The 27,007-nt window shown below is 45.2% G+C and overlaps 1 protein-coding gene and 1 pseudogene across 2 annotated transcripts; one reads left to right on the plus strand and one right to left on the minus strand.

Annotated features, from left to right (window-relative positions):
* Positions 1-1,906: 1,906 nt before the first annotated feature.
* PROX2 (prospero homeobox 2) lies at positions 1,907-26,321 on the minus strand. 2 transcript variants are annotated; one of them, XM_063698009.1, is made up of 5 exons: positions 26,071-26,321; positions 21,266-21,400; positions 13,280-14,185; positions 6,936-7,130; positions 1,907-5,437 (listed from the first exon to the last, which is right to left on the minus strand). In XM_063698009.1, exons 3-5 carry the CDS (start codon positions 14,009-14,011, stop codon positions 5,267-5,269), a joined length of 1,098 nt encoding a protein of 365 aa, XP_063554079.1. In that variant the 5' UTR covers positions 14,012-14,185; positions 21,266-21,400; positions 26,071-26,321; the 3' UTR covers positions 1,907-5,266. The 2 variants fall into 2 exon arrangements, with proteins under 2 accessions (XP_063554079.1, XP_004055501.5); XM_004055453.5 differs by lacking the exons at positions 21,266-21,400; positions 26,071-26,321 and adding exons at positions 8,554-8,655; positions 11,371-11,382 and having other exon boundaries at positions 5,267-5,437; positions 12,713-14,011.
* Positions 23,520-24,784, plus strand: LOC101154410 (rRNA N6-adenosine-methyltransferase METTL5-like; annotated as a pseudogene).
* Positions 26,322-27,007: the final 686 nt, after the last annotated feature.

Below are 27,007 nucleotides of genomic sequence, written 5' to 3' on the forward strand. Positions count from 1 at the left end.
AACACACCCCAAAGCCCATGCACCTAACAAACTACTCGACTTGGGAAAGGTATTAGGTGAGGTGGAAAGCAAGTAGGGTGGGGGAAGCATTGTCAGGTCAGATACCTGAGGATAAAGTGGGGAAAGGGGAAAGGGAGGAACAACATTCTTGCCGACAGCTGAAGCTCCAGTCCAGAAGCAGTAACTGAGGGCATGGAAGTCAGAGCCACAGAAATCAGTAAATAGGGGAAAGAGAAAGGTTTTCCTAAGGGAAGAAAAAGAATTGACATTTGTTTGAGGTGTGACTGGAGAATTGGAAATGGCAAAACAAGAGTTTCTGAGCATGAAGGGGTGAGATCGTGAGAAATGAAATCACCCTGAAAAACTCTTGGTGAAAGAAAAGCAGACCCCTAGTGAGCAGATGGACATGTAAAACTGGAGACGGTTTGGGTTGTTCCTTTACTGTGTTCATTGTTCACCTGCCTTGAACATTTCATCAGACACCCTTCCTCTGGAGGCTAGCATCTGTTTTACTTTTTTTTTTTTTTTTTTTTTTTAAATAGGACTGAGATTCAACTCTTAGGCACTTGGTTATATATAGTACTTAGGTTATTGAAAAGAGGGCCGGGTGTGGTGGCTCATTCCTGTAATCCCGGCACTTTTGGAGGCCAAGGCAGGCGGATCACCTGAGGTCAGGAGTTCAAGACCAGCCTGGCCAACATGGCGAGACCCCGTCTCTACTAAAAATACAAATATTAGCTGGGCATGGTGGTGTGCACCTATAATCCCAGCTACTTGGGAGACTGAGGCACAAGAATCACTTGAACCCAGAAGGTAGAGGCTGCAGTGAGCCAAGATCGCATCACTGCAATCCAGCCTGGGTGACAGAGCGAGACTCCATCTCAAAAAAAAAAAAAAAGCTTTTTCTTTGTGTAGGAATTGTCTAATCCTGAAAAATACTCTTTTCATGAATCATCTTCTTCCACAGGTGAGTGCTTAGTAACTCTTTGTAAATGTAGATACCATGATCTACCTCAAAGGTACAGCATGCATTATTAATACTCTAAAGTGGACCATCTGAACTCGTACTTTACAGGTGTAGGTGTGTATATTTGTGGTAAATCTGACCAAGAATATTTTATACAGTACTTTCATGAAAAGCATTATATTTGCCATACTGTCACAAGTTCATTTCTATCCACCCCAAAGGTTCAATCCCTGAAGCAGTTAAGACTTGTACAGAACTCAAATTCAAATGTATATAATCCTCAGCCTGATAGAGCTATATTGTTCTAGCTAAAGTATTCAGTATCTCTTTCGTGCCCATCACTGTTTCATTACCTTGTCTGATGATCTTGCTTTATGTGAAATCTGTGCAATACTTAACAGTTTGTGTAAAAACATCAAAGGATTTTTTAAATTTCTGTTTTGTTTTGATTGTATATATTATCAAACTGTGATCTGCTTTACAGAGCAGAGGATCAAAACTGTAAATCAAAGGACTAGAATCAATTATTATGAAAATCTGGACTATATAGGACTTCAGAAAACTGGTTACCAAAATTTTGGCTAATTTTGTAAGGACTTTTTTCTTTTTTTGAGACGGAGTTTCGTTCTTGTTGCCCAGGCTGGAGTGCAATGGCGCGATCTCAGCTCACCACAACCTCCGCCTCCTGGGCTTAGGTGATTCTCCTGTCTCAGCATCCCAAGTAGCTGGGATTTACAGGCATGCGCCACCATGCCCGGCTAATTTTGTATTTTTAGTAGAGATGGGGTTTCTCCATGTTGCTTAGGCTGGTCTCGAACGCCCAACGTCAGTTGATCTGCTCGCCTCGGCCTCTCAAAGTGCTGGGATTACAGCAGGCGTGAGCCACCGCGTCCGGCCTTTAGGACTTTTAAAAGAAATAATTTTTATCTTTTTCTTTCTTTCTTTTTTTTTTTTTTTTTTTAGACAAGGTCTCACTCACTCTATCGCCCAGGGCTGTGCATGATTGCCGGCTCACTGCAGCCTCAACCTCCTGGGCTCAAATGATCCTCACCTTAGCCTCCCAAGTACCTGGGACTACAGGCACACACCATTACGCTGGCTAATTTTTGTATTTTCTTTTTTGGTAGAGACGGGGCCTCACCACATTGCCCAGGCTGGTCTCAAACCCCTGGGCTCAAGCGATCCTCCCACCTCAGCCTTCCAAAGTGCTGGGATTACAGGCATGAGCTATCGTGCCCAGCCAAAGATTTATTTTCAAGAGACACTTGTAAAATTAGGTTAGGGAAGTGCAATTTTAAATTTTTTTTTTTTTGAGGATTCTCTATATTTTGTCATTGAAAGTAAAGACAACATTTTAAAAGTGGACCTACGTAAGAGGGCTGGGTGTAGAGCTTTATTAAAGAGTGCTGTGCTGTTTGCTGTTTATACTTTGCTCATTCTCTGATGGAAAATAAATTGTTTAGGTACCCCTTACATGTCCAGGAGATGCCTTCAGCCTCTCACCGTTTGAGTCTGGTTTGGGTTTTGTATACTATATGAAACAGTGTTTGAAATAAAGGTTCCTAATGAACATTTTCCTCCATGGGATACCAATCAACTGCCTGCTTTTAATTGATAATTGGGCATTAACTCCTCAGTAGTGCCATCATCATAAACCACAGTGCAGACCCTATAGTCCACCATTGAAAAATTAAGACAATTATGCAGTATTTGAACATGTCTAATCTAGGAGAGAGTAGCACCCAAGGCCGGGCACAGTGGCTCATGCCTATAATTCTAGCACTTTGGGAGGCTAAGGTGGGAGAATTGCTTGAGCCCACAGTTCGAGACTAGCCTGGGCAACATAGTGAGACCCCCATCGCTACAGAAAAATTTTAAAAACTTAGCTGGGCATGGTGACATGTGCCTGTAGTCCTAGCTACTCGAGAGGCAGAGGTGGGAGTATCACTTGAACCTGGGAGATCAAAGCTACTGTGATCGTGGCACTGTGCTCCAGCCTGAGTGAGAGAGTGAGACCCTGTCTCAAAAAAATAAAAGAATAGTGCCCTCATATACCTTAGTGGAAAAAATGACCAGATCTTTGGCAAAGTATGATTGCTAAAATAATAACCCACTCAGCTTACACTCCATGTGTTTCCAACAGAGAGGGATACGCACTTGGTAGAAACAGAAAATTATAATCAAATAGAATTCTTCTGTTGGCAGAGCATATATATTTATACATTCTTCTGTGTTTAGCTCAGTGGTTAGAGAACACTTCCTGGAAAGACTGCAGTACACAAATGTTTTCAATTTGAGCTTGTACATTTCATCTAATTGGTCCCTGAGACAAGGTTCACTGCCCTGGAGGTGACTTGGCTCAGTCTTTAAACACACACTAATGAATTTCAGGTTTGGGACAGAAGAAGGGCTGCTCTCTATTGGACAGTCATGTGAACTTGTTTCCCCTGTATGTCTAACTTAGGTATGTAATGTCACTCTGGATAGAGGGTTCTTCTACTATGTCCAGACACAGAAAACTGATTGCCCTTGCTCAGAGCACTCCATGCTTGCCTGTGTTTAAAACTTAGGTTTGGCAGATTCCTTCATTTTTGTGAAAATAGGGCAAAGATCTTCTGAGTGCAATTGGATGTATTGGAGGGCACTTAACCTTTAGCCTGTAAAGATGGGTTTGGGCTAAGTCTGTTTTGCTTTTCCTTTCAGCTGTTTGAAGAGAAAATTCAAAGGAAAATTCATCTTTCATACTTTTTATGCTGATAGTTCTAGTAATAGTTGAGGGATTTTATCTCATCTGCTCCAGCAGCACCCCACCAGAAAAATTATGGAAGTTGAGTAGCCGAATAGGAAACTTGTTTTATATAGACAGGAAAGAAGCTAATGAACTCACAGACACCCCTTATCAGGACTACAAAGCCCGAGCTGTGTATTACCCCCACCCCACCCCACCCGGCGTACCTTTGGCAGTGCTTACAAAGACTTGATCCTGACTAGCTTAGAAGACAGATGCAGTTACTCAGCTTTGTACATGCCTTGCCTATATGCTCAAGAGTGGGTCACAATTGTGCTGGGCCAGCAGCGGGGGGAAATGTTGATTTCATGAATTCCTTCATCAGTGGAAGGTCAGCCATGGACTGTAATTTTGTTATGGAGTGGGAGAATTTCCATTTCTGTGTGATGCTGCATTTGTCCCAGTTATGCCATTTATCATCTGCAAGGCTGTGCACAGCGTGTGCAAGCCTCCTGTCTGGACTGCGGTTCTTCCTTCCCAATTTAAGCAGCATGGGCCAGATGATCTCCTAAGGCCTTTTCTACCTTTCACAGTCTGAAGTTCAGCTTCTTCTGCATATATGAGGTTGGGGCACCAATTGCAATGGTCAGCTGGAGACTATTTGCATTATCCAGCTGATAAACTCTTCCAGCAGACAAATGTGAATAAACAGCAACACTCAAGTCCTGCAGAAAGTTTGTCTTAAGTTTGCTGAAATGATCAGCAGAAATCTTGGGCAGTGAAGTGCTCCTAAGTGCTGGGCAGGAGTTGTCAGGTGACGGTGCCCTGTCAGCGCTGGATGCTTACTAGGGGTGGGGTCCTGCTTGAGATCCTGAGTTAGCTGCAGGAGATGGGTCCAGCATGCAGTTGGGCATCAGAAAGTCTTGGTTCCTCCAGGCTCCTGACTGTCCCTATCAACCCAGATGTCCTAGCCTCATAGGCTTTGGCGAGTTACCTTGCAGTTCTAAAGCTTCTGTTTGGTCATCTTTTAAATGATGATAATAACTACTTTTCAGGGTGAAAAGCTTAAAGTATGTGAAAGTATCTAGCAAATAGATGGCGCTTTATAATTAGGTGACTAAAAACAGCAATTTGGAAAAACCCCAAATAAGATAACCTTATCTGAAAGAGGGGCTCAAAAAACTGACATTTGTGTGTGAATGACATTGCATAGGACATACTGTCCTTTAATCCTTAACAACCTCATTTTACAGATACAGAGATACCAGGAAGTTCCCGGGGTCACAACACCTGGAAACAATGGAGTTGAGCTTCAAGTCTTCTGATTGGAAACTTGTGTTCCTTTTACAATATACTACCAATACACCAATATAGTTAGTACATTTTATAGTTAAATTTCTGATGATTCTGGAAAGGGAAATAAATGATCAAAATGGTAATAGTACCTATTTTGATAGAGGAGATTTCCTTGTGCCCTTTTTATATGACTACAGCTAAATTGCCCTTTAAGACAAACCCAGGAAACCCTAGCCAGTCACTCCTCACGTTGTGGGATCTTAACCCTGAAACAGCTACTGGGGATAGCTGGAAGATTTGAATATCTCTGGGATGTCACTGTCCAGTTTCGAAATAATTTTATAAATGGGTTTCTTCCAGGAAGGATCTGAGTCTCTCCCTGCGGAGACAGCCCTGAAGAACTCCTGTAACGTCAAGCTGGCAATTTCCAAGAAGCAATCTGGAACCTGCATTTCCAAAGAGACCCACAAGAAAGAAAAGACGTGAGGTTGGGAAGCACTGGTGCCAGAGCCCTCACTAGCGGATGCTGCCTGTTTCTTGGGTAGTGGGCTAGGAGCATCCCTGCTCTAGTGGCCCCTGATTCTGCAACCCTAGGAATCCTCTGCTCCCTCATCAGACACACACCTTGATAAGACAGCTCCAATGAGAAAGCCCTGGGAGAAGGTGAATTAAGGACACTTCCTTTGTAGGAGGAGCTGATCTCGCTAATGGGCGACTTTTTAACTAAGCAGGTCAAAAAATCTTACTGAAAGTAAATCTGTGGCTCAAAGAGACTTCGGTATTCTTTTCCCTAGTACTAACTGTGGAAAGGAGTGCCACCAAGCTTCTGACTGTCATACCTCATTCCACTGCCTTTTAGGGCTGGGTCTGAAGAGCTTACACTCCTGCTTTCAGAGCTGGTTGACGGGGGTGCTGTTCTAGAATCCTAACCCAGACTGGCACCATGAATGATGGGTTGCCCCACCGCCAAGCTCCAGACCCAGCTTGGCTTGGGGCTTGCTGCCACTGCAGGTCAAATGACCACCCTATGTGGAAAGATGCAGCAGTGCTGCCTGTCCCATACTGGCCGTGACCCCTTGAGCCTCAGAAAGGGAGACATGGACAATTTTCCCCACAGGTAGTCTTAGCTTTCCAAACATACTCTGACTCACCAGTCAACCAGTGGATGACCACAGTTCTTATATTTTTTGGAGGTATCAATAAACCACTCTTTGTGATCACAGTCAAGGGAGAAATCAAGAAGAGGGAAGTGTAATCTGTGACCAGATAAACCCGGCACCTGCAGAATCAGATGCCAGCCTAACAGCTGTCAGCTGTGCATGAGGCAACACGCATCTCTTGATTAGGAATGTGCACCAGTGACACCTAGGCTCACCTTTCACTGACGCTTTACCTCTGAGGTGCCACCAGTGTGCCTTCATAGGGATCCCCGAGGGACTGAGCTTGAGTGTTGTTTATTGTTATTTCCAGAAAAGATTTGAGGTGACTTGCTGTGGAAGGCCCACTGATACATTTTCAAGGGAAAATACAGATAAGAATCAAATCATGAAAAGCATAGAAATTGTTGAGAAAACCTAGGCCAAGACTAGGTGCCACAACTGAGCTCAGCATTCAGTCCTGAGCCTCCTGGCACTAAGGCAAAAAGGTCAGTAAGTTATGTAACTTGATAATGACGGGGTATTCAGTCTAAGATGGTGTAACACCTGGCAGACCTCTCACTAAGCTTCAGAATGAAGACTGGCTGTAGACTCAGTTTGCTGCTTCCACCTGTTGCCCAAGCGAAGATGTTGAGGCTGTAATCTTTGTGGATGATACAGAGATTGACCCAGGCTGCCCTGGCTCTCAGTAACTTAAGGAGACACAGAAGAGGGATCTTTCCTAAAACTCGAATCATGTAGGGAAGACACTCATCAGATCTCATGGGAATCCAGTACATGGTCTTACCTCAAAGTCATTTCCCTTGTTGTAGTGCATATTGAGAGCTCGAAAAAGTTCTGAATTGCGGAGAACCACCAGCATTTTGGGATTTGTGACACCATCTGAAATTGCTTGCCGGGCAGATTTTTCCATTTGGATGTAATAAAACTCACGAAAGTTGCTGAACCACTTGATCATCTGGGAGGTAATGCAGCGGTTGAACTGTACAAACAAGAGGTCCATCCAGTCAGACATTTGCCACGAGGTGCTCAGAATTAGAACTGTCTGCTTCCAGCTCAGTATAGGGGTTCATATACATGGCTTTAACCAGCATTAACAGGGGCTTCCTTTAAAAAAAGAAGCGAAGCCACCGCTATTTTCCAAGCCTATTTAGTTATACTCAGAAAAATCTAAATTAGCTACAGTGCCCATTAGAACATAACTTTTTTTTTGATATGCTAGATTTATGAGGGTCGTTTTACCCATGAAAAGCTTTTTGTGGTGTTTGAGTGGGACTTAGGGGTCAAGATCAGTGTGGTGCCAGATTTTGCTGCACCCAGGTGGACTGCATGGCAGGCCTGGGGCCTTCCACTTGGATAAAGGGCCAAGGGAAGGGCAAGATGTAGGTCAGGGAGCAGTTTATTAGCAACTTTGAATTGTGGAATGAATTGAAATCAAAATCAGAGGTTGCTTCAGGGATCAACCAACCAACTGAATATGAGGGAAAGAAAAGCTTGAATGATGTAGACCGAAAGTATTAACAGCCCCTAACCCAACATCCAAGGTAAAGGAGGCCCTCAGAAACCTTTTATGGGAACAGGGGAGGTCTGGTCCCAACAATTAGTTTGATTTTCCTTATTGTCACACTTCATCTGTATGTACTTTCACTCAGTTTTGAACTATAGCAATTTGAACATAAATTTGACAGTGTCTGACATTCTGTCTCTCTCTCCGTCTCTCTCTATATATATTTTTTGTTGTTTGTTTGTTTGTTTTTGTGGTTTTTTTTTTTTTTTTTTTGAGATGTAGTCTCGCTTTGTCGCCCAGGCTGGAGTGCAGTGGTGCGATCTCTGTTCACTGCAACATCCACCTCCTGGGTTCAAGTGATTCTCCTGCCTCAGCCTCCGAGTAGCTGGGATTACAGGCGCACGCCACCACGCCAGCTAGTTTTTGTATTTTTAGTAGAGATGGGGTTTTACCATGTTGGTCAGGCTGGTCTCGAACTCCTGACCTCAGGTCATCTGCCCACCTCAGCCTCCCAAAGTGCTGGGATTAGAGGCATGAGCCACTGTGCCTGGCCTATATTTTATTTTTCATAGTGTCCCCAGCTAAGGCAGAAAACTAGCCAAAAAGGCCACTAACTAGTGTTTCTGTTTCCCTCTACTTTTCCTGCCCATGTGTTTCTGTTTTGGGGATTATCTACAGCTCAGTAGCTTAAGAATTTAGACAGCCAACCTTTCTAGCCTAAAGTTATTCATGGTTATTTGGGTAGAGTCTCAGCCCAGAACTGGACATTGCTTCCATCAGCAACACTAAGGGGAGCTTGAAGTGCACATATGATGACCTAGGACTTGCCTCACACCAGGCAAAACACACTGCCTCTTGGGAGTTCTGCAGAAGCTGCCATTTAGTTGAGTGACTTTACCTGAACATCAGGAAAATAAACCTTCAGGAGGTTGGAGCTGGGATATCGTGTGAAGAAAAACATTAGTTTGGCCTTCTTCAAGTGACCAGGGTTTAGACCCTCCTGGATTTATCTCAGTGTCAAGGAAAATGAACACTTTAAAATGCCAGTTTATCAATTAACTAGTGAATTCCTTGTTCCTGTGGTTTCTATTTGATTTCATTTTGTTTTTCTGATTGGAATTGTGTATTTGCTCCATTTTTCTGTCTCTGGAAACTCTGGTCAAATAAGCTGGATGACATATGTGCACAGTTAAGTCACAGAATGTAAAAATCATCTCGATGTGGAAAAGTTATGTAGCATAGATGATGTCAAATACAGGTTGGTGTATTTTGTGTGTGTGTGTGTGTGTGTGTGTGTGTGTGTGTGTGTTGTCTTAGATGATGTCAAATACAGGTTGGTGTATTTGTGTGTGTGTGTGTGTGTGTGTGTGTGTGTGTATGTGTGTGTGGTGTCCAAGTGGGATGGGAAGAGATGGCAGTTCTATCCCAGATAAACCATTTCAAAACCCCAAGCAGAGATTTACTTCCCCTCTCTGCCTCAGTTTCCTCAGCTGTAAAACGAGAAGAGTAAACTAGGTGGCCCCCATTCTGGCTGTCACTCTTATCATTGCCTTCACAGTGTTGCCTTTATAACCAGCAAACATCTAAGCAGGCTGAATACCAGCTCATATTTTGCTCTTGCTCAAGAAGCTTGAATGGTTGGGTGGCACCCACTCTCCATTTGCCTGGCAGAACTATCCCTCATCTTTCAGGTCTCAGCTCAGAAGCTCCCACCTCTGTTAAACCCTTCCTTGCCAAATTAGGCCTTCCTTACCCTGGACTATAAAGACTCTTTGTACAAACTGTTGCAGCGATGACCTTATTGGAATTTTTACTGCATGTTTGTCTCGTCTAGACTGTGAGCTCCTTGAGAGTGAGGACCTTATCTTTTCATCTTTGTGCCTAGCCCAGTGCTAGGAACATAGTAGGTGCTCAATAAATATTTGTTGTGTGGAGGAGTAAGTGAGTGAACGGTCAACCTTAATCCATACACATATATGGAAATTAGATTCCAAACTATACCTCACTCTGGGAACAGACAGATTCCTTCCCCTTTAACAAGAGTCGGAGAATTGTGATGTGACTGCCTAGCACTGGGGCAGGACGGAAATGAAAAAAAGATTTACACAAATACGCTTTGCATTTTTAGGGACAGTCCTTAGGCTGGGTGAGAAGCATTACACAGAGTAACCTGGGATCTCAGATCCGAGAGCTGTAGCTTAAGACAATTAAGACTTCCACATAGGATGAATCTGTTTAGCCAAAAGAAACCAGGCCAACTGACTATGGTTATAGGTGGCCCAGGCACCTAGTTGCTGCACAGGAGACCCCTCCCTGCTGCTCCATCAGCCCCTACTTACCCTTCCTACAGATCCACAAATGCTGTGGAGAGAATCCTGGATTGGGATTCCAAAGACCCAGTTTCAGACACTGATTTTGCCATCTATTAGCTGTGTGACCTTGGGCAAGCCACTTAACTGCTCTGAGCCTCATTGCTAAGATGTGGAGTATAGTGGTTAAAGCTTGTACTTGGCCATCAGATTACGGGTTTAAATCCTGGTTGCTCATTAGTGTGTCTTGGGACTTTGGATGAGTTAGCTCCCTTCTCTGTCTCTGCTTCTCGAATACCCGATCTTAGAGTGGATGCTTGAGAACGGTGAGATAATACAGGTCTAAACCCCTTATCTGAAATGCTGAGCCAAATGGAGTTTGGATTTCAGAATTTGTTAGCTTATAAAGATAATACGATGTGTGTACCACACATTAATTAACATCCACAGCTGAGACAGTCTATAATCCAATACATTAACATTTCTGCAGCAAAATGTATGACTATACTAAGTGGGATAAAATCTATTAATAGCCTCCAATCAGTGCAGGCCAGGTTTTGCTACCAAAAAAAAAGATTGCATCATTCTTAGGGGGGGAAAATCATAGGGCCTGTCAAAGCTTTATGGGTTTCAGAATTGTAGCTAAGTGGTGGTGGGCACATATGTGTGAAGTGCTGGTAGCAATGCCTGCCACCGATAAGGTGTTCTGTTAATGCTCCCCTCATGATCTTCACATCTGCCCTACCTATGTCACAGGATGTCATGTGAATGTGAACATTCTTTTTATGCTGTAAAGCAGCTTGCTCTCAGGTGGCTTTCATGGCCCACAGGAATAAATCTCTTGGAATATAGGCAGCAGGAATGAGGGAAGAGTTGAGGGGCCAGGGTGCTGCTAGGGGGCCCCAAGTCATTCCAAAGATAGTCAAGTACTTCACCCATGCAGCCAGTCCTGGCTTAGGTATTTCTTAGGATAGGTCCCAAACCTCCAGAAGCTCTCTGAGCCCAATCCCCAATTTAGGGGGCAGGAACAGGCACATGTAGGTGCTCAACAAATAGCAAATTCTGGGAGACTGTCTGAGGTGTTTTTGCAGCTGTCTGAATTTAATGGAGAGTCAACTAGTGGTTATCAAAGGCCCAGACAGGTAGCCTTTCTTATAAAGAAAGTCTGTCTATGGTGGAATCTCTGCCTCCAAGAGTGGTGGCACGTGAAGTGTTCTCAGCGTTGCTTTTACAGTTGCTCGCTAACTTCCAGGAGAGCTTTGGGGTGTTTCCAACACTTTTGACCGGCAGGGGGCGCTCATGGCATTTAGGACACAAAGGCAGGTTCTGGCATGGTAATGAGCTGGTCCCACCCCATCCTGCTGCCCTCACAGCAGTTGCCAGGCAAAGGACACGACTGTTCCCACCTGGATATGCAACTCCACAGACTCATCAGCTTCTGGAGATTCCCCTCAAAGCTGCACACAAGAAGCAGCAGCGTGAGCACAGCTAGCTTAAAAAGCAACATCCAAAATATATTCTCAAGAACTTAAGTTCTGCAAGATGCTTGTTAGAAGTGGATTATTCTATGGGTCATATGGGTTTGGGGCTGTGTACATTCTCCTCTTAGAGCTTCCATTTACTCATGTTAAAGGCTCTGAGAATTCCTGCAGAAAAGAAACTATCTCAGTATTTCCCCAAGGTACTTTTTCTTCTAGCTCAACAATTATTAATATCCCGAGGGTTACTCTGGGAAATACATTAAGAGAGTAGCGTCTACTTAAGGGTTGCAAAGATGATGCAATAAGATCCAGAGCCCTGCAGATCAGCCTGGGCCACTCAGGCCTCCTCATGGGGAGCCTCCTCTCCCTTCATATGCCCAGCCCCTAGTCTCCAGGCACTCCATTGCACCTTGGAAGTTGTTCCTTAAACTGAAGACCTCTGGCCGTTTCCAGCCACCTCTCTGGGTTTCATCTCCGAGGAAAACTCCTTTTCCATCTGGCCCAGAAGTTTCTTGTTCCTCATCTGCTCCCCAGGAATTATCTACACAATATAGGATTTTTGCTTGTAGAGCTATGGGGTTGGGGAAGCCATACCTTAGATGACGTCATTCCTTTGACCCTCTCCTCCTAAGTGTATGGGCGGCTGACAACCAAATTATGGATTCTTTCTTCCTTAGGGTATTCATTGTATTTCAAAAGCCTATTTGAGTCTCAAAACAAAACCCTTTTAGACCCAAAGGAATAAGTCAAGTGGCAGAACCTGATGGGTCATAGAAGAAGCTAAGTGAACCTTCCCAGGTCCTTAAATTCCAGAATGTGGTCACCACTATAAGCTGAAGGCCCAGAGCAACATTAAGAAGACCCTGAGTGATCTGTCCCCAGCTCCTCTTCAACTTTTAGTTTTGTTGTTTCTCTGCACAGTGTCAATGATATTTTAATTTATTTATTGAGACATTGTCTCTCTCTGTTGTCCAGCTGGAGTGCAGTGGTGCAATCATAGCTTACTGTAACCTCGAACTCCCGGGCTCAAGCAATCCTCCTGCCTCAGCCTCCTGAGTAGCTAGGACTACAGGCATGGGCCATCATGTGCAGATAATTTTTTATTTTTAGAGATGGGGTCTAGCTATGTTGTGCAGGCTAGTCTTGAACACCTGTCCTCAAGTAATCCTCCCACCTTGGCCTCCCAAAGCACTGGGATTACAAGCATGAGCCACACTGCACCTGGCCAACAATGAGAACTTCAATTGCTATTAAAGGATATGTGGACCAAAGAGAAAGGCAGTGCCTCCGTGACAGCATGCAGGCCTCTCTGTTCCATCTTCACCGAGGGAAGAAGGGGTAGACTTTCCAGATGGGCAGAGGTGAAAGGCAAGGGACACTGCTGCTGGCTCAGGACCAATGGTTGCGGTTTAGTAGTTCTCCAAGGTCGTAGGGCAGGCTCTGAGGAGGGGTGCCTCTGGGAAGATGAGTCCTGGGGAGGACTGCTACTCCAATGGCCACTGTTGCATCCATGACCCAGTAGCTGGCTAAGAATCTGATTTTCCTGGATGTGGGAAGGTGCAGTCAAGGGACAGTTTGCTGGGGGATCCTGACAGGGTTTGGGGATCATTCTTGGAGGGATAGGGTACCTAGGAGAATCTAGATGCTTGGCCAGTGATAAATTTCCTACTGGGACCCCAGCTTGTAGCTGGACCCTCCTGGGCAAGGCAGCCAAAGCAAGTGGATCTTTACAGGCCCCTCCCACAGGAGGTGAGGGCTCGCTTCTACCCTCTGGCACCTGCCCCTGGAAGCTTCTGCCCAGCTGAGTCAGGCGGCCTGGTGGATCCAATAGTACCTTTTGTAATACCGAGTCCACAGCCTGGGACACTGCCCTGGTCAGCTCTTTCCTCAGAATCTCTAGCAAAGCTGGTGCTCCAGAAGGAAGGAAACTGGGCTTCTCAGACTCTTGGTGTTTTTCTGCCCCAGAGAGGTCCTTGCTGGTACCTTGCTGGTGGTCACCGTCCACAACCCAGGGGCGAGGCCCACAGCCATTCCCCTGCTTTGCACTCAGAGGGCCTTTCCCCGTGCCACAGCCTCCTGGCCCCTGAGCTGTGTCCCTGGGCTTGGCAGCCTGTAGGATGTGCTCTTGCAGATGTCTTAGCTGTTGCTTCAGCAGGTGAAGTTGTTCTCTCACACGAGGGCCCCCCTTCCTGTTGCCCTGGTCCCAGGCAGGGGCTGGCATCAGGAGGCCTTGCTGTGTGGGAAGGTTCTGCTTCCTCTTCCTCTCTCGGGCCTTCTTTGGGCAGCGTGGGCTGACCCCAGCTTGCGCATTGCCTGGCACCAGAGGATTCGGGGAGAGACACATGCCTCGGACGATGGTCTCCACTCTGGCCCTCTTCGCCTGGATGTGCTCATCACCAAACCATTCGGGGTCTGTAGGGCTGGAGCTGGGGACCTGACTCCAGGGAAATGGGGAGTCTCTATCCAGCTCTGGAGGGGATGAGCTTCTGTCGCCTTCCGTACAAGCTTCTGCTAGGTGGGAGCAGATCTGGGGCTGAGGAGAAAGCAAGACGGAGTTTGGATCCATCCCAGGCACTTGTTCAGGGCTTCAGGAATTCCTCCTCCTTATTTCCTCAGCTGGAAGTGCACCCAGAATGCGCTGGGCTTCCTCCTCTGCACTTAGAAGGGTGAAGAGCCACTGTCGCTGAGGAAGGATTCAGATTCTGGGATGCCAGGGCTCATGAACCTCCTGGGCAGACTCCTGAAATTAGAGACAGGAAGAAAAGAGTACGTGTGACTTTGAACAGTCCTTTTTAAATGTGAATGTGCAAACATTCAACGCGGTCTCATTAAAGTGTAGATTTCAATTCAGTAGATCTGGGGTAGGGCAGAGATTCTCCATTTTAAACCAGCTCCCAGGTAATGCTGATGCTGCTGGTCTCAGAACCCCACTTTGAGGAGACTCCCAGAGTGATCTTACAGGGAGAAAAATCTTCTCCTGCTTGGGCATAACAATAAAATAATAATAATAATAATAATATCATAGTGGCAGCCGCCTGAACAACTGGCATTATGCCAAGAACTCTACATCCATTAATTTAATTAATGTGTCATAACAGCTCCATGAGAATGTGGTCATGCCTATTGTCTACAGATAAGGAAACAAGATCAGAGAAGAAGCTACTTCCCTATGGTCATGCAGCTCGGAAGTGACAGACTGGGGTCAAACCAAGCGTTGTCTGATTCGGAGTGACTTTTCTAGTGACTAAGGGCAACAGAATCACCCAAGGCACTTCTAGAAATAGCAAATTCGGCAGGGTGCGGTGGCTCATGCCTGTAATCCCAGCACTTTGGGAGGCCAAGGCAGGCGGATCACCTGAGGTTGGGAGTTCGAGACCAGCCTAACCAACATGGAGAAACCCTGTCTCTACCAAAAGTACAAAATTAGCTGGGCGTGGTGGCGGGCGCCTGTAATCCCAGCTACTTGGGAGGCTGAGGCAGGAGAATCACTTGATCCTGGGAGGTGGAGGTTGCCGTGAGCCGAGATTGCCCCGTTGCACTCCAGCCTGGGCGACAGAGCAAGACTCCATCTCAAAAAAAAAAAAGCAAATTCAGGCCGGGCAAGGTAGCTCACACCTGTAATCCCAGCACTTTGGGAGGCCAGGGCGAGTGGATCACTTGAGGTCAAGAGTTTGAGACCAGCCTGGCCAACATGGTGAAACCCCATCTCTACTAAAAATACAAAAAATTAGCTGAGTGTGGTAGCACGCGCCTGTAATCCCAGCTACTCGGGAGGCTGGGGCAGGAGAATCGCTTGAACCCAGGAGGCGGAGGTTGCAGTGAGCCGAGATTGTGCCATTGCACTCCAGCCTGGGCGACAGAGTGAAACTCCGTCTTAAGAAAAAAAAGAAAAAGAAAAAAAAAAAAAACACTGCCGTCCTAACTCTTGGAAAAATCAGATTACGCATTCATTGTTCAACTATTTATTGAACAACTATTTATTGAGCATCTGCTGTGTGTCGGGCCTTCTTCTGGGCTCATGGAGTGAGCAAGATCAGCATAGTCTGCCCTCCTGGAACAGGCAGTCTAGCAGGGAAAGCAGAGAATAAACAAACAAATATATTTTCAGTGTGTGATACCTGCTGTGAAGAGAAAGCACAACAAAGGGTTGGAAACTGGAGAGAGTGGTTGGGGAGAAGGAGGGAGCTATTTCAGGAAAGACTGCCTAAAGCTGTTTTATTCCCACAAAGCATCAAAGTACGCTATACTCCAACCACGTCACTTGCTTTCTAACTAATAATAATCATTGAACTGGGCCGGGCGCGGTGGCTCACACCTATAATCCCAGCACTTTGGGAGGCTGAGGCGGGCGGATCACAGGTCACCATCCTGGCTAACACGGTGAAACCCCTTCTCTACTAAAAATACAAAAAATTAGCCAGGCGTGGTGGCGGGCGCCTATAGTCCCAGCTACTCGGGAGGCTGAGGCAGGAGAATGGCGTGAACCTGGGGGGCGGAGGTTGCAGTGAGCCGAGATCGCACCACTGCCCTCCAGCCTGGGCGACAGAGCGAGACTCTGTCTAAAAAAAATCATAATCATAGTAATTAAACTGGCAGAATTGATATTTTAACCAACAGGGACACTACAACGATACCCTGGATATGTTAAATTTGATATAAGTACTAGACAGACATCTAAATGTCAAGATGTCAAGAAAGCAATTGGAGACTGGGTGCAGTGGCTCATGCCTGTAATCCCAGCACTTTGGGAGGCAGAGGCGGGTGGATCACGAGGTCAGGAGTTCGAGACCAGCCTGGCCAACATAGTGGAACCTTGTCTCTACTTAAAAAAATACAAAAATTAGCCGAGTGTGGTGGCGGGCACCTGTAGTCCCAGCTACTTGGGAGGCTGAGGCAGGAGAATTGTTTGAATCCAGGAGGTGGAGGTTGCAGTGAGCCAAGATCACACCACTGCACTCCAGCCTGGGTGACACAGCGAGACTCCGTCTCAAAAAACAAAAAACAAAAAAAAAAACAAACCAGAAAGCAATTGTAGAAATAAGCCTGGGGTTCAGTCAGGGAGATCTGGGCTAGAAATGTAAAATTGAGGGTGGTTAGCATGTGGCTGGATGAGGTCACGAAGGGAGTAAATGTAGACAGAGAAGGGAGGAAGGCCAAGGTCCAAGTCCTGAGACACAGGGACATGAAGAGGCTGGGGGCATGAGCTGGCATCAACCAAGGCAACTGAGAAGGAGCAGTCAGAGAGGCAGGGGGAAACCTAGGGGTGTGCGAGGTCCTGGCAACCAAGTGAAGTAAATGTTTCTAGGAGGAGGGAGAGGCCAAGTCACAAAGGGATTGTAAACTGGCCATTTGAATTAGTAATGTGGAGTCACTGGGAATCTTGATCAACAGTTTTGGTGGAGTACAGGGAGAAAAAAGCCTGATTGACGTGGATTTAAGGGAGAGGACAAGAAGAGGAGTAGGTGACATTGAATTTGACAACTCTTTCAAGGAGTTTTGTAAAGAGGACAGAAATGAGAGTGCTGAAAGAGAAAATGGGGTCAAGAGAGAGTTTTTCAAGATAGGCAGAATAACAGCATATTTGTAGGCTGATAACAATGTTGCTGCAGAAAGATGAAATATGTTAATGTAGGCAAGAGGGGGAGAATTTCTGGAGCCATGTGCTTGAGTAGGAAGGAGGGGAAGAGATCTAGTGCACACAAGGAGGGATTGACTTTAGACAGGGGAACGCTCAGTTCATCCATGCAGCAAAAGGAAGAGCAGTGGAGGCACACCAGTACAGGCAGGTGGATAAATGTGATGGGAACTGGTGGAAATTTTCTTTTGATTGTTTCCATTTTCTCAATGACATTGCCACTGGTATTAATCTTCTAAAATGTAGCTAGCTCTGCTTATGCTCCTCTATGGAATCAAAGTCTTTGCTAGCTTCCTGTGGACTAGAAGGTTCAGATGTCTCAGCTCTTCACAAACATGGTCTCGATCTAACTCCTTTGGAGCCACTACCCTCAACAATTGCCTGTGTCCAGCTGTCCTGGACTTTGTGTTCACTGAACAGGCCAAGCTCCTTCCAGCCTCCGTGTCTTTGCATTTACATTCTCTCGGCCCGACCAGCCCTTCTCCCACTTTTCCACTGACAAACTCTTATTCCTCTTTCAAAATCCAACTGAAATGTCACTTCCTCTTTGAAGTGATCAATGCATCTTCCCCTTTAGACTGTGAGCTCCCTCTTTGTGTCCCCAAGTAGTGCCTGACTGCCAGATGTTACCAGATGTTTGCTAACTCCATTGAATAAATTGTCCATAAATACTTCATTTATATTGATTTTTGTCTCCTCAATAGACAATACTTTATTTCAGATCTCTCCAGCACCTAGCATGGAGGCTTGTGCATGGAACAAAATCAATGCAGACAGAAAGACAGACGGGTAGATAGAGTCATTGAGGAGAAGGGCATAGAACCACTAAAGCTGCTGAATCTCCTTTGTGGGTTATTCAAGGTGTTGTTTCTGAGGTTCCGTGTAGTCTGTGTGCTCCAGAAGACAGATCTACTAGGGTAACAGATGGGACCAGTGTGTTTAATGAAGCAACAATGAACAGAAATATCTTGAGGCCAGAAACTGGAAATCCAGCCAGACTCCACTGTGGTTGGGTACCCAGAGATGTTTACGCCCATGCAATCATGGAAACTCTGCCTCTGGACTGCTGAGAAACAGGAAACCTCTGTGCTGAGGCCGGCGTGCTGCCCACAGCCCTTTATCTGGGTAAGTCTGCATGAAGCAGTGATGCTTTCTGTTTGAAAATTAGCTACTAGCACTCTCATATTCAGTGATGGAGGTAGCAATTGTCATAATCCTTTAAAAATAGCTTTATTGCATCTCTTAGACGATGAAAGTAATGTAGGATCATTTTACTTCCCAAATATAGAAATGTATTAAGAGGAAAAGAAAGACACTCTAATGCTACTCCCAGAGAAAATCAGTTAAAATTTTGGTGTTCATCATTTTTGCCAAGCTCTTTTCTCCATGTACAGAGAAGTTTATAATTTCTCGTAATTATATACATATATAGAAAAAAAACAAAAATGGTATTATAGATATATAGTTTTATGCCTCCATTTTTAAATCTTTCATGTGGATGAATATCAATCTACAGCAACATTGTGAAAGCTGATAATATTCCATTGTATAGATGTACCCTAATTTACTTAACAAGTTCTCCTTTGATAGATTCCTTCTTATATTTTCACTATTATAGAAGCATAGACAGGCCGGGCGTGGTGGCTCACACCTGTAATCCCAGCACTTTGGGAGGCCGAGGCAGGCGGATCACGAAGTCAGGAGATCGAGACCATCCTGGCTAACACAGTGAAACCCCGTCTCTACTAAAAATACAAAAAATTAGCTGGGCGAGGTGGCGGGCGCCTGTAGTCCCAGCTACTCGGGAGGCTGAGGCAGGAGAATGGCGTGAACCCAGGGGGGCGGAGCCTGAAGTGAGCCGAGATCACGCCACTGCACTCCAACCTGGGCGACAGCGAGACTCCGTCTCAAAAAAAAAAAAAAAAAATAAGATAGTATGGAGATGGAGAACATAGACCCACAAATCAGACTGCCTAGACTTGAATCCCTAGAGCCACTTAGCTAAGTTTGTGACCTCTCCGTACCTCAGTTTTCTCATCAGTAAAATGGGCATAACCATAATATCTATGGTTATTGTGGAATTCACATCTGGATCCAATAAGTTAACACATGTTATATTTTTAGAACAGTTCCTGGCACTTAGTTATTGCTGATAAGTTGTAGCTATTGTTATTATGAATAGTATTGGGATTAACACTCCTACATATTTCTTTGGGGACTACATTTCTAGAAGTGAAAACATTGCATCAAAGGCTGAGACTATGTTAAACTGTTCTACTTCTTTTCCAACTGTCCTCCAGAAATGTACCAACTGATTGGGGGTAGAGAGGAGGGACTGAAGCAGAACCTTCAACTTTTTTTTTTTTTTGAGATGGAGTTTAGCTCTTGTTGCCCAGGCTGAAGTGCAATAGTGTGATCTCGGCTCACTGCAACCTCTGCCTCCCACGTTCAAGCGATTCTCCTGCCTTAGCCTCCCAAGTAGCTGGGATTAAAAGCATGCACCACCACACCCGGCTAATTTTGTATTTTTAGTAGAGACAGGGTTTCTGCATGGTGGTCAGGCTGGTCTCTAACTCCCGACCTCAGGTGATCCGCCCACCTTGGCCTCCCAAAGTGCTGGGATTACAAGCGTGAGCCACCATGCCTGACCTCAATTTTTACTCTGTGTATTTCTATATTAATTGAATTTTTACAAGAATATATTCGTGTGTTACTTGTATATATATACTTTTAAATAGCCAGTTTGTGCTCCTACCAATGTATCTATTAAAGAACATACATCTCCTTATCTTTATCAACGCTGGGCATTGTCTTTTAAATCTTTGCCGTTATGGTAGGTGACAATGTTACCTCATTATGTGTATTTCTTTGATTCTCAGTAATCTTGCTCAGTTTTCATATATTTTTTGGAAATATTCATGGATTGTATATTAAGAAACTTAAAAATGTTTATACCATTTGAATCAGTGAGTCTATGTCTATGAAGTTAAGCCAAGAAAATGATGGCTAGACTCATAAATTTATGTCAAAGATGGCCATCCAAGTATTATTAATATTAATAAGAGTAGGCATTAGTTAAGGTATGGTATAATCTACATGATGCCATATTATGCAACCATTTTGAAAAATAGTGTTTAAGTAAAGTTTATGTAACATTATTTTATATAACTGGAGTGGGGGGGTAAGAGAAAATTAGATATTAAAAATGCAAATAAAAATATGAGGCCAGGTATGGTGGCTCATGCCTGTAATCCTAGCACTTTGGGAGGCTAAGGTGGGAGGATCGCTTGAGCTCAGGAGTTTGAGAGTAGCCCAGGCAACATGGCGAAACCCTGTCTCCCCGAAAAAAAATCAGCTGGGCATCGTGGTGGCTTGTGCCAGTAGTCTCAGCTACTAGGGAGGCTGAGACAGGAGGATCACTGAGACCAAGAAGTTGAGGCTGCAGTGAGCTCTGATTGCTCCACTGCACTCTAGCCTGGGCAACAGAGTGAAAGCCTGCCTCAAAAAAAAAAAAAAAAAAAAATACACACACACACACACACACACACACACCCCCATACATTATAGAGAAATAAATACATCAAAATGTTGTTTATGGGTAATAGAACCACAGGTAATTTTTTTCTCTATTTTTTCTTTTTATTTTTCTGAATTTTCTAAATTTTTAATGGATATGTTTTCAGTTTTGTAATGAAAAAAGGCAATCTTGCCTTTGTTAATTAAACATTTGCATGTATGGAGAAAACTATGCATGTTGAAGGCAGGGGATATATGGGAAATCTCTGTACTTTCCATTCAATTTTGCTGTGAACCTAAAACCACTCTAAAAAATAAAGTCTAGGCCAGGCGCGGGGGATCACGCCTGTAATCTCAGCACTTTGGGAGGCCGAGGGGAGTGGATTGCCTGAGGTCAGGAGTTCGAGACCAGTCTGGCCAACATGGTGAAACCCTGTCTCTACTAAAAATACAAAAAAATTAGCTGGGTGTGGTGGCGTGCATCTGTAATCCCAGCTACTTGGGAGGCTGAGGCAGGGGAATTGCTTGAACCAGGGGGGTGGAGGTTGCAGTGAGCCGAGATCAAGCCACTGCAGTCCAGCCTGGGCAACAGAGCGAGACTCCATCTCAAAAAAATAAATAAATAAATAGATAAATAAATAAAGTCTAGACAGATGTGGTGGTGCTTACGTGTAGTCTCAGCTACTCAGGAAGCTGAGGTGGGAGGACTGCTTGAGCCCAGGAGTTCAAAGCTGTAGTGTGCTACGGTCATGCCAATGAATAGCCACTGCACTCCAGCCTGGGCAACAAAGTAAGACCCTGTCTCTAAAAACATAAAGTAAAATAAATAAAGTCTATTTTTTTAAAAAAAAACTGCACTTTTTTCTCATTAACTCTTTCCCAGATACATATTCCTCGGTACCAGAAATAAAAAACCCCACTGGAGAAGCAAATTTAGCTACAAACACAAGCATAGAACACAGGGCTTATAAGATAACTGCGAAGGCACATAGGATTTTATAGCTGGAAAATGTAAAATGAGGGTGAGTTTGAATTTCAAGTATATAATGGACGACATAAGGCTAGATGTGGTAGCTCACGCCTGTAATCCCAGTGCTTTGGGAGGCCAAGGCTCAAGGATCACCTGAGCCCAGGAGTTCGAGACCAGCCTGGGCAACATATCAGATCCAATCTCTGCAAAAAATAGAAAAAATTAACCAGATGTGGTGGCACCTGTCTGTGGTTCCAGCTACTTGGGAGGCTGAGGTGGGAGGACCTTGAGCCCAGGAGGTCGAGGCTATAGTGAGCCATGATAGCACCGCTGCACTCAGCCTGGGCGACAGAGCAAGACCCTGTCTGAAACAAACAAACAAACAAACAAGAACATACGAGAGAAGTTGTGTGTTGTCTCCTTTCAGCTTTGTGTTAGAGCACCGGGGCATGAGCTGAAAAGGAACAGCCAGTGTCTGTGGCATCATCACCTGTACAGATCACCTCCTACATGGCAGGCAGCCTTTCTCCCTGTGGGTCTATGTCCTTCCATGGAATATCCCTGGAGAGCTCCCGAAGCTCTGCCCAAGTGGGACAAAGGGGAAGGGCTGCCTATGAGGCCAGCTGAGGTGAGACTGGCAGCTCACAGGCCATGTCTCCCCTTCTGTGATGTGTACACATTTAGGGAACAGCAAACACCTTTGATGCGCTTCAGCTGGGTCACAAGAGAACCAATCAATAAAGCAAGGTGGGCTATGGAGAGTCCTTAGGTAAAAGGTACCCCGTGAAGCCCAAGAGATGCTAACTCATTCTCATCACTGTCATTGAAGCTCAAATCAGATTTATACAAGCAGTTTTATTGTTATTTCCTTGATAAAATTCCTGCCTGGTTTTTGTTGGGAAAACATGTTTTTCTTTGCAGTATTTTGTTCATTCATTTCCTAGATTCAGTTGGATTCCAACTGGACCAGCCTTGTGCTTAGTAGATGACCACCCAACATGATTGGAAAAGTATAGAGGAAAATGCCTTATCCTGAAACAGCTGCTTTTACCTTCATCAACACTCATTATGGGATCTAAGGGCCCACCACTGGCATTTCATAATAATGATGACTTAATCACATCTGTATATGAATACATTTTTGCCTTACCCATTGTACTCCTGAACAGCCTCCCATCCAAATACTTGCCAGACAGAGCTAACTTTTGCTACTGATGAAGACTTGTTCAGGGTAGCACATCTCAAAGTCACATAGCGTTTTTATGCTTTTCAAAGGCATTTTCATATACGGCCTTGTCCTGTTTTATTCTCTACGATGAGAGGCCCCCTGCACTGTCCCCACTCTGCTGCAGGTCGGAGGCCACCCATCCATCTCTGGTCCAGCCCTGAACAGGCTCTCTTCACTGCACTGGCTAATGACAGAAATGAGGAGAGGGGGTCAGACTGACAGGCCCAGGCCACACAGTCCTGTCCATCCACAGACACAGACACAGTGGAGTCAGAAGCCCTGGTGGTCTGCATCAATGATGGCTGTGAACTATGGAATGATCTACCAGGTATTAGACCTGGGGGGAATCGTTAGCTATTTTTTTTTCTTTTGAGACGGAGTGTAGCTGTGTCACCCAGGCTGGAGTGCAGTGGCGATCTTGGCTCACTGCAACCTCCACCTCCTTGGTTCAAGTGATTCTCCTGCCTCAGCCTCCCGAGTAGCTGGGACTACAGGCACGTGCCACCATGCCCAGCTAATTTTTTGTATTTTTAGTAGAGGCGGGGTTTCACCATGTTAGCCAGGATGGTCTCGATCTCCTGACCTCATGATCTGCCCGCCTCAGCCTCCCAAAATGCTGGAATTACAGTCAGTCGTGAGCCACCGCGCCCAGCCCTTTGTTAGCTCTTATGTGAACTTACACAAATTAACTCTGCCTTTTCCCCTTCAGTTTCTCTGGCTGTAAAATGGGGTTGATAACAGTCACTCTCCTAGGATTGTGGTGAGGATCACATGTGGTGGGCCTTGCATTCTCTGGTGCGGGAAATAGGCACTCCTTAAACTGGTTTCCTTTCCTCCTAGGGTGGGTTCAGGAGCCCCGACAGCCATAGAACTCTAGAGCTGGAAAGGGCTTAGGAGCATCTGGTACAGTGGCTGGTCTCCAGATTTTTATATTTTTAGATTTCAACCATTAGTAAAATGAAGAGGTCTTCTGGCCCCAGCCAAGGTGCCAGTCACCTCCTGAGATCCTGTGCCTTCAAACCCTGAGAGTCCATATTTTTAAAAAAACAAAAGGAAGGAATTAAGGCTTAAGGAACTAGAGAGTCACCTGCAATAAGTGGATGGATTCGAAAAGGCCAAGCTACTTCTAGAACAGTGTCCCACCAAGCTTCACATTGCAGCATGTATGCTGTATGCAATCCATAGCACTTATGATGACATTGAAAGTGAAGTTTTTGCAGATCTAGGCTGTAGTGGTGGAATGCTTAGCATGGGAACTGCAGTGTGAGGAGCAGGGTTCTGTGTTGGATTTGACAGAGATGAAGATGTATTGGAAATAGTTAATAGGAATGTGGAAGAGTTTGAGTTAACAAATATTGACATGGTTCAATGTGATGTGTGCCTGTTATCTAACAGGATGTCAAGTCATTTGATACAGTAATTATGAATCCGCCTTTTGGGACCAAAAATAATAAAGGGATAGATATGGCTTTTCTAAAGACTGCTTTGGAAATGGCAACAACAGCAGTATATTCTTTACACAAATCCTCGGAGAACATGTTGAAAAGAAAGCTGCAGAATGGGAAATCAAGATAGATATGGTTTCAGAGCTTCGGGATGACCTGCCAGCATCATACAAGTTTTTTTTTTTTTTTTTTTTTTTTTTTGATATGGAGTCTCGCTCTATTGCCAGGCTGGAGTGCAGTGGCGTGATCTTGGCTCACTGCAACCTCTGCCTCCCGGGTTCAAGCGATTCTTCTCACTCAGCCTCCCAAGTAGCTGGGATTACAGGCGCCCACCACCGCGCCCGGCTAGTTTTTGTATTTGTAGTAGAGACAGGGTTTCACCATCTTGGCCAGGCTGGTCTTGAACTCCTGACCTCGTAATCCACCCACCTCGGCCTCCCAAAGTGCTGGGATTACAGGGGTGAGCCACCGCGCCCGGCCCATACAAATTTCATAAAAATAAATCAATGGACATTGGAGTGGACCTAACTCAGTTTTCGTTTTAAAAGCCCCCAAAACAAAAGTAGTTTAAAACTTATTTAAAATGAATAAAAAATTGGTTTACTAAAAATAAAAAATGAAATGAAGAGGAAAGATATTGGACCAGTTTGAGAGTTACTGACATTTTATTTTGCAGGTGAAGGCACAAAAAATAAGTATACAAAAGACTACTATCTACCATCACTTTTATTTCCTCTTTAAGATTTTTTCATCTCCCTTCACTGACACATGATTTTTATTTCTTAAAGAATCTTAGCTGGGCAGGGTGTCTTACGCCTGTCATCCCAGCGCTTTGGGAGGCTGAGATGGGTAGATCGCCTGAGGTCAGGAGTTCGAGACCAGCCTGGCCAACATGGTGAAAACCCGTCTCTACTAAAAATACAAAAATTAGCTGGGCGTGGTGGTGCATGCCTGTAATCCCAGCTACTCAGGAGGCTGAGGCAGGGAGAATTGCTTGAACCCGGGAGGCGGAGGTTGCAGTGAGCTGAGACGTGTCATTGCACTCCAGCCTGGGTGACAGAGCAAGACTCCATCTCAAAAAAAAATAAAAATAAAAATAAAATAAAATAAAATCTTAACCACTTTGTTTTTAAAAGAATAAAAGGGGAAAAGGCATAATATGCAAATAAGTTTAGCTTTGCGAAAAACTCTTTACATTGTCTTTTCTCATTTTTCTAAAAACCAAGGGAAATGTCACAGGCTAGCGTTAGGGGTCTGAGGAGCTTCATGACATGCCTTTACTTTATGGATGAGGAACCAGGAGCCCAGAGAGGTAAGGTGACATGCCCAAGGTCACACAGCAGCTGCAATGCCTGCTTGCTCTCTAGGAAAACACCCCTGGACATCAGAGATCCTTTCATGTGGCTGTACAAGCACTTGGGCTGGGAGTTAGGAGGTCTGGGCACTACTCCCAGTCATTGGCCCTAAAGCCGCACTTTCTGCGTTTCAGCTTTTATAAAATGGAGATGATAATCATCCCTTCACTGAGAACTTAGGTGAGAATCTAATGAAAGAAGAGCTTCAAAGGGCTCCAGAGATGCATACAAAGTATTATGGAGGGAGGAATTAGGGAGTGAAATGTCTCCATGTCTATAATTTGCCTGAAAGTATTTCAGCCAACAAAAATAAGCAAATACATATGAACAGTTGTTAAATATAGGTGATGAGTATAGGGGTGGGTATTGCTATGCTACTCTGTCTACTTCTCTGCATATCTGACAATTTTCATAATGTTCCATAATTTTTTAAAGAGTACTCTGGCAAGGTAAATGGAAACGATGATGTTACTCACAGGGAAGAGGTCCTCTGGGAGGTCCTTGTCTTGGGCTCTGTGGCCAGGTGGGGCCAACCACTCTAGAAGACGGAGCAGCCCACTCTTCACCAGCCCTGGGCGGACAGAGCCATGGTCAGGAAGTGCTTCTGGTTTCCCTGCTTCCTCTCCAGGCAGGCCGGGTGCCCGTGGCTGGGTGAGGGGAGCCTCTGGCCCCTTCTTAGCACAAGGCACTGTCTGACAGACCCAGTCTTGCTGCAGCCGCTGACTCTGGGGACAGTGGGGGCTGCTTAGCGCAGCCAACCGGCATGGGGGGCTTATGAATATGCAAATTGAGGCCAGCTGGTTGGCTGCCCCCATGCCATTTCTCAACGCCACCCCAACTCAGGTGCCCAGAAAAGCCAGCTCAGAGAGGGCCTTCCAGAAATGCCATCTCTTCTGTCTTTGCCTATGGACCACAGAGCCCTTTGAAAACTTGGGGACTGAATCACCCAGCTTCTCTCATTGCTCTGGCCTCCAGCGGGAAGCTCCTGACTTCTGCTTTCAAATTCCCCAGAGAGGCAGCTCCAATATGAACATCTTTCTCCCTGTCCCTCAAGCATCCTGAGAAGACTGGAATCAGCCCAACAGCAAACCATGGCATCTCAGATCTGCAGGAAGGAGAGGCTGCGTGGTCCCTCCCTCCCACAGAGGCCTGAACACTGCTGAGGAAGCTGTTGCTGGGCCAAAAGCACCCATCCCTGACAGATCTGGGAGAACTCACTGGCCAAACCCACCTACTCCCGAATGTAACCCAAATTTTGCCTTCCCTTCCTCCTTCAGCTTGGGAAGTGGAGGGGATGTTGTGAAATACAGCAATGAAAATTAGTAAATTACAGCTCAACTCTTCAACGTGGACAAATCCTCAAAATACAGTGTTGACTGAAAGAAGTAAGTCACAGAGGCTGGGCTCAGTGGC

The sequence above is a fragment of the Gorilla gorilla genome, chromosome 15 (assembly GCF_029281585.2).
Source record: "Gorilla gorilla gorilla isolate KB3781 chromosome 15, NHGRI_mGorGor1-v2.1_pri, whole genome shotgun sequence".
Taxonomy (NCBI): Eukaryota; Metazoa; Chordata; class Mammalia; order Primates; family Hominidae; genus Gorilla; species Gorilla gorilla.